The sequence below is a fragment of the Gekko japonicus genome, unplaced genomic scaffold (genome assembly GCF_001447785.1).
Source record: "Gekko japonicus isolate JY-2015 unplaced genomic scaffold, Gekko_japonicus_V1.1 scaffold5492, whole genome shotgun sequence".
Lineage (NCBI taxonomy): Eukaryota > Metazoa > Chordata > Lepidosauria > Squamata > Gekkonidae > Gekko > Gekko japonicus.
In genome coordinates, this window is record NW_015170431.1 from 3,967 (window position 1) to 11,039 (window position 7,073).

Here is a 7,073-nt window from a genome sequence, read left to right on the forward strand (position 1 = left end):
ACCTTTGCTGAATCCCTCTCCGACTGCTTTGTTAAGCGAGCGACTTAACGCAGTGTTTTTAAAAACAGCACACAGGAAGCCACAGAAAAAGACAACTGAGCAGAGGGCAAATCTCCTCCTCCTCCTCCTCCTCCTCCTCTCCCCCCTCTTCGTCGTCTCAGGTCAGGACAGCGGCACCGGCAGAAGGGCCCCCCGGTCAGGAGAGGGTCCCCAGCCTCAGCAAGGAGCCTGGAGTTCTCCCAGAGCTATAACCGGAACTCCAGACTAGTGAGATCAGATCCCAGGAAGAAACGCAAGGCTTGGAGGACAGACTCCGGGTGTTCTCCTACAGTCTAGGAGACAGAGGCCTCCTGGAGTGCCATCACATCCCTCACCGAGCCCCCTCCCTAAGCCCTGCACCTACCCAAACCCCTTTGGGGATGTTCCAAGCTAGAGAGGACAATCCTAATTCTCAGGGCTTTTTTTGTAGAAAAAGCCCAGCAGGAACTCATTAGCATAATAGGCCACACCCAACAGCAGAAATTCATTAGCATATTGGGCCACACCCCTGACAGCACAGCTCATTAGCACATTAGGCCGCACCCCCATGTTACCAGAAGTGTGGTCATCCAGCCACATCCACCTTTTGCTTCTTATTCTGTTTACCTTGTTTGTTGTCAAAACCCAGGGCCTTTTTTCGTAGCAGGAACTCCTTTGCATGTTAGGCCACACACCCCTAATGTAGCCAATCCTAATGAGTTCCTGCTGTTGGGTGTAGCCTATTATGCTAATGAGTTCCTGCTTGGTGTGGGCAACTTGAGAGCCAGCCGGAACTCCGTTCCTGTGCGTTCCTACCCAAAAATAGCCCTGCTAATTCTGCATCAGCCCCTGTGTGCCTGTGAGCTGCATTCCAAGTAGTACAGGTAAAGTTTCCCTTGCTCGAAGGCCAGTCGAGTCCGACTCTAGGGTTGCGGTGCTCATCTCTGTTTCCAAGCCGAAGAGCCAGCGCTGTCCGAAGACATTTCTGTGGTCGTGTGGCCGGCATGACTAAACACCGAGGCGCACCAAGTACAGTACCCATAATCCGCATCTGATCCCCAGGACGGAGAAGGACTTGAGGAAACCATAAGACATCGTTAGGCCCACCGTCATATGGCCTTGCCCAGACTTCAGTCCCCAGGATGGCTGCTTGTGGATGGGCTCTGTGGCTCCCTTCAGGGCCGTGGCTGCCAGTGGCTGTGGTGGTGCAGAGGGAAAGCACCCTGGGCACCACGAGTCCTGGCCTTGAGACTCCCCAAGCCTCACAAGATGCCAGGGTTCCGCCGGCGGGGGGCGGTGGTCCTTCTCCTCATCCAGGAGTTCTTCAGCACGCGCGCTTTGTGTGCACACCGTGATGACATCTTCTAGAAGTGACGGCATCGCGCAGGGCACGTTGTGGGGGGGGGGCCTCTATCATTCGAGGAAAAGCCATAGTTTTTCCTCAAATGACAGAGCGTCCGCCCACAATGTGCCCTGCGCGATGACGTCACCTCCGGGTGACCGTCACCCGGCACTGGGCATATTGGTGCGAACGCGGCACTTTGGGAGCGGGGTTCCCCCCACTGGCCAGATCCGGGCCGGTGGATCGGGCCCCCCCGAAAGCTGGCAACCCCCTGCCCCCTGCAGGGGAATGGCAAGCCTGCAAGAGGCACAAGGCAAACCAGTTGGGTGGGGAGGAGTGTGACGTATCCGTTTACGGGTGTTATTTATTTATTTATGACATTTATACCCCGCCCTCCCCACGAACGTGCTCAGGGCGGCTCACATAAGGCACCAAGTGCGTTCAGTATACAAATTACATGATACAGAATACAGAGTTAAAACAACTTAAAATCAGTTCTGCGGATGCACATATAAACTCCTAATATCTTGCGCAACAGGGGGGGGAAGGCTGGGGTGATGGAAAGATGTTACCCCCCACCCCCCCAGTGGTCTCTCTCTACAAAGAGCGGTGGTGTAAGTGGTTGTGGCGGCTCCTACTCATAAGCCTGGCGGAAGAGCTCCGTCTCGCAGGCCCTGCGGAACTGCACAAGGTCCCGCAGGGCCCTGATCTCCTCCGGGAGCTCATTCCACCAGGTAGGAGCCGCCACTGAGAAAGACCTGGCCCTTGTTGCCACAAGCTTGGCCTCCTTAGGGCCCGGGGTCACCAGCCGGTGTTGTGACCCCGACTGAAGTGCTCTTTGGGGAATGTATGGGGAAATGCGGTCCCTCAGGTAAGTCGGACCCAGGGTACACTCTAAACTCCCAAAGTGTAGAAAGATTTAAACAGACTCATTATATTCCTGGGATAGACTCAAGGTCCTGATACTATAATGCCATACACACGATGCACACACTCAGGATCAGTACACCATCGAAATGTAAATGCAAAACAAATGCAAAGGGATGCATTTTGCCCCAAGACCTTCCCTTGGCTGGCCGCCTTCCCTCGCTCTGCACTCACCTTGTAGCAATGCCGCATCTTGGGGCTGGTGCTCCACCCTGGAGGGCAGGTGCCTGTCAGGCTGGGGGTGGGGCGGGGCACAGGAAGCTCAGGGTTCACCGGAGTCCCCAGGTTCTGCCTGCAGATGTATTTGGCCCGGAAAGTGGTGCAGTTCTTCACTTCCCACAGGCCCATGGCGCTCCCCGTAGCCAAGGCAATGCAGCCCCCTTTACTATAATCTGGAAAGCTCATGGGAAGGGGGGGGGGGAATATACCAGAGACAGAGTTTAAGCCAAAAGAAAAACTTTGCAAAGCCATCAAACACATTTGTCTCAGTCAGTAGCGACGTGAAGGCCCCCCCAAAAAACGGAAAAATTCAGAAAAAAACCAGTTTTTTTCCGTTTTTTTCCCTGAAGCCTTTTTTGTTTTTTTCCGAAAAACTGGAAAAATTGAAAAAACTGTGCCAGAACTAGAGATGTGAAGGCCCGGAAGCCTTTTTGTTTTTTTTTCCGAAAAATGGAAAAATTGAAAAAAGAAAATAAAAGAAAAAAAATTGATTATGGAACGTTTTATTTTAACATGATGAATAAAATATTTTAAGACAAGGTGTTCAAATATTTTCCAAATCATTTCTTATATATATATATATATATGGTATAAGATTGATCTAATTTTTGTGCACTGAGGACAAGCAAGTCCTAGGTTACAAACTGAACTCTCCAATGCAAGAACAAGATACATTTCTTCCTTTAGGAGGTGCTATTGTTATGAGAAAAGAAAAAGGTTTCAGTTTTGTTTTTGCATGTGGGTGGGTATTCTGTTTGTAATAATTGTGTGGATACACTATATTTTTAACAGGCTAGTTGTGATAATTCCATGCCAAGTAAAAATGTCCATAGTCATATTTTATGTTCCTAAAGTAACAGAACAACTTTCAATCTGGAAAAGAAAAAAGAAGTGCTCATGCAGCATTTTTTCCAATTTTCCCAAAAATTTCTGTTTTTTTCCAGAAAAAAACTGGGGGGAAAACGGGGTTTTTTCCGAGCTTCAAAATTTTCCAGAAATTTTACACCTCTAGTCACAAGAGATCCTGAAAGTTCACCGTTCTATATGAGGGAACTTCCCTAAGTCAAGGAAACCCACACTGCCCTCCCACCATGGAAGCAAAGGCCAGCCAAGGAGTCAGTTCATGCCTTTTCCATGGGCTTCTAGGAGACATTTGGGTGGCCACTGCAGGAAATGGGACGCTGGACCACAGGCACTACCGCAGCCATCCCTCAGCACTGTCCTTGCCCTCTCCTCCAGCAAGGCACTCGCAACTGTGCCCTGTCACATGAGGTGGCCGTGCTCAAAACAGGAGTCCTTTTCTCCTCCCATGATCTTGTAAACCATTTGACTCCATTAAAGTTGTCTGTATTTAAAACAGCGTGCAAACTTAACTCGAGCAGCTGGTTTTGTTATTCTTACTCCCTTTATGCTTCCGTCTCACAGAGAACAGAGAACCCCTTCACTGTAAAGAGGCAGCCTTGAACCTCTAGCCAGTACAGACTTTGGCTGGAAGGAGGCATTGCATTTTGTCCTTGTTTTCCACTGAGACTTTTAGTTCAACGGCTGCTGCAAGTCCCCTCCTGAGAACTCCGTTCTAAGCCCATGAGGGCCCTGATTTGGACTGGGAAGAGTACACACAGAAAGAAGGGGCTTTTGCTCCCCTCCGCCATCCTTTACCTGACACAAAACATCCAATTTGCTCCATGGGGGCTGCACACATAGTCATCAGCCGTTTGTGCAGCCCATCCCCGGCAGGGCGAATTGTGCCCCCTCAGGGCCATTTCAGTTTGGGAAAATATTGGGTGGGGAGTGAGAAGTCCCTTCTCCCCCTCTGTGGCACAATCCTGATCCAGTGGGGAACTCACAGGTAATGTCTGACTAAAAACCTGAACAGTGGACAAGAATAAAACATAACATGTTGTTAGGCCCTTTACTGAGCTCCTGTCCTCTGGCTTCAGGGCGGTGTCAACCCACCTCCGCAGTGTTTCTCCTAAATTAGCAGTGCAACCTAAAGACATCGAGTTACATCCCAGTCACTACGATGGACTAAAAAGGAAGTAACTCTGTTCAGGATGGCACTGTAAGGCCCGTAAAACGTGCTGTAAGAAGCTGCAATTGTACTCTGTCAAACATCTTTCCAGCATTTAAGAAGACCAAAGAAGTTCTGTCCAAAGACTCTGTCTATAATGCTTAAGGTCTGCAAAATGTTTGATGTGAGTTTCTGAGCTGGAATAAATCTAGTTTGATTAACATGACTGTATTTATATAAGGTTTGTTTCAACCTTGTCACTAACACTGTTGTTAGGATTCCATAAGCATAATATAAAACGTGGAGAGAGCTGGCCCGTAGGGTCGCCAAGAGTCCGACACAACTGAATGGCCAACAACAACAGCAAGCATAATATATCAGGCAATATGAGGCAACTTTCTTTCTCCTGGCCAGGTTCTCAAGCTAAGATAACATTTCAAGCCTAATTTATCTTTTGATGTATCTCAGCAGTTGTTCCATTCCATGGAAGGAGTATTACATCTTATATCCAGCTTATGGATTTTCAGCATTTTGCAGCTCGCCATGCCCTTCTGCAAGAGTCAACAGTTGCTTAGAAAATGTGCCAGGGAGGCATGGGCACGTGGAGCTGTCAGGAACCCACTGAGGCCAACCGTCCCTCTCAGCTTCGTCCTGACTCCTTGGAGTGGAGGCCTCTCCCTGAGGAAGGAAAAATCTCGGGGGGCCACCAGAGGCTGAACCTACACTGTCCACATAAAAGGGAGGCGTAATACAACCAAAGCCCTCACTTAAAAGGGAAATAAAAGAAATACACTCTTGAGTTTCTGCCTCCACTTCAAGAATCTCAAGAAGACACTTATCTTGTCATCTGAGTTTCCAGTCGCTGTGTGATAATTTGCTGCTCACCCTCTACTAAGTGTTCCCTCTAAGCTGAGTTACTGTGAGCTAGCTCACAGTTTTTAGCCTCCAACTCACACATTTTTGTCTTCGCTCAGGAAGGATGGCTCCAGAGGAAACTAATTTATGCAGTAGCTCACAACTTTATTGCCAGTAGCTCACTAAGTGGAATTTTTGCTCACAAGACTCCACAGCTTAGAGGGAGCATTGCCCTCTACCTATATGCATGGACTGGTAACTTCCACTTCATTGTATCTGAAGAAGTGTTCATGCACACAAAAGCTTATCCCCAGAACACATCCAACACGGCTGCCCAGCTGACTCTATCAGCCTGGAGTTAAATCCGTGCAAGGCATGGATGACGTTGGTCATGAAGATAGGCTCTGGTGGGTCGCCATGTTGGCCTCAAGCAGCAGAAGAAAGTTTGAGTCCAGGGGTACTTTTAAGACCGACCAAGTTTTATTTGGGGGATAAGCTTTTGTGTACACACCCACTTCTTCAGATACACTGAAATCTCAAGCGACAGAACAAAGTCTGAGTCCAGCGGCACCTCTAAGACCAACAGAGTGCACACAAAAGCTGCTACCCAGAATAAAACCTGGTTGGTCTTAAAGGTGCCGCTCGGGACTCGAACTTTGTTCCACTTCCTCAGACCAACCTGACAACCCACCCGATTCTACAGGCTGTCAGGGCACTTTCATTGATTACTATAACGTGCTCTATCTGGAGCTGCTCTGAAAGTAATGTGGAAATGTCAATGAGTGAAAAATTTGTTGTTGTTGTTCAGTCGCACAGTCGAGTCCGACTCTTCACAACCCCATGGACCAGGTCACACCAGGCCTTCCGGTCTTCCGCCGTCCTCTGAAGTTTGCTCAACTTCATGTTCGTTGCATCTATGACACTGTCTGACCATCTCATCCTTTGCCATCCCCGTCTTCTTTTGACCTTCAATCAGTGAAAAATGCTGCAGCCCATTTATGAAGCACCATGAGCCACCATCGGCACACTATGCCCATCTGGAAACAACATCTCTGACTTCCTACTAGCTTGTAGGGTCGATGTAAGGTGCTGATGATTGCCCACAAAGCCCTTCACAAACTGGGACCCTTGTATTTGAAGTACTGCATTCCCCTGAACAGAACCACACGCCCTGTGAGGTCCTCGCAACAGCTGCTTCTAGTACGCCGATCTGCTCCCACCATGGAAACTTTTGCAGCCAGACACCACAGTTGGGCACACGGCCCTCACGCTCCGGAATGGGCTTCCAGAAGAAGACCGGAGGGCACCTTCTTCACTACCCACCCGGAGGCAGCAGGAAGCACAAGCAATCCTTCCTTTTGTTGACCAACAATCCTGTCTTAGCAGTTTGTAGACTGATAGAAACTGGCTGTGGTTTTGCCTTTTTAAAATTCTGTTTTAAGGCAGTGGTATTTTTAATGAACTGATTGCTGGCCACCTCAAGTGTATGGAACAGCAGGATCCTTTAAAAAATAAATAAATAATAAAACTGACTTGAATGGTTAGCAATAGCTCTGTTTTCTTTCAACATTTTAATACATTTCTTCTGCTTCACACGTTCTTGTATTATATATTCTCCACTTGTATCCTGCAATCAATCTATTTAACTTTTTATCTATAAGAAATGTCATATTTCTTTTTTGCAGCATTATAAGTATGTTA

At 48.3% G+C, this 7,073-nt stretch overlaps 1 protein-coding gene across 1 annotated transcript in view; it reads right to left on the reverse strand.

The window, feature by feature from the left end:
* Positions 1-7,073, reverse strand: part of LOC107116405 (C-type mannose receptor 2-like) — a gene marked incomplete at its 5' end in the record, with an annotated part of 44,025 nt that overhangs the window by 1,969 nt on the left and 34,983 nt on the right. Inside the window, 1 exon segment of the mRNA XM_015418302.1 lies at positions 2,462-2,679. Coding sequence (XP_015273788.1) covers positions 2,462-2,679 — 218 coding nt within the window.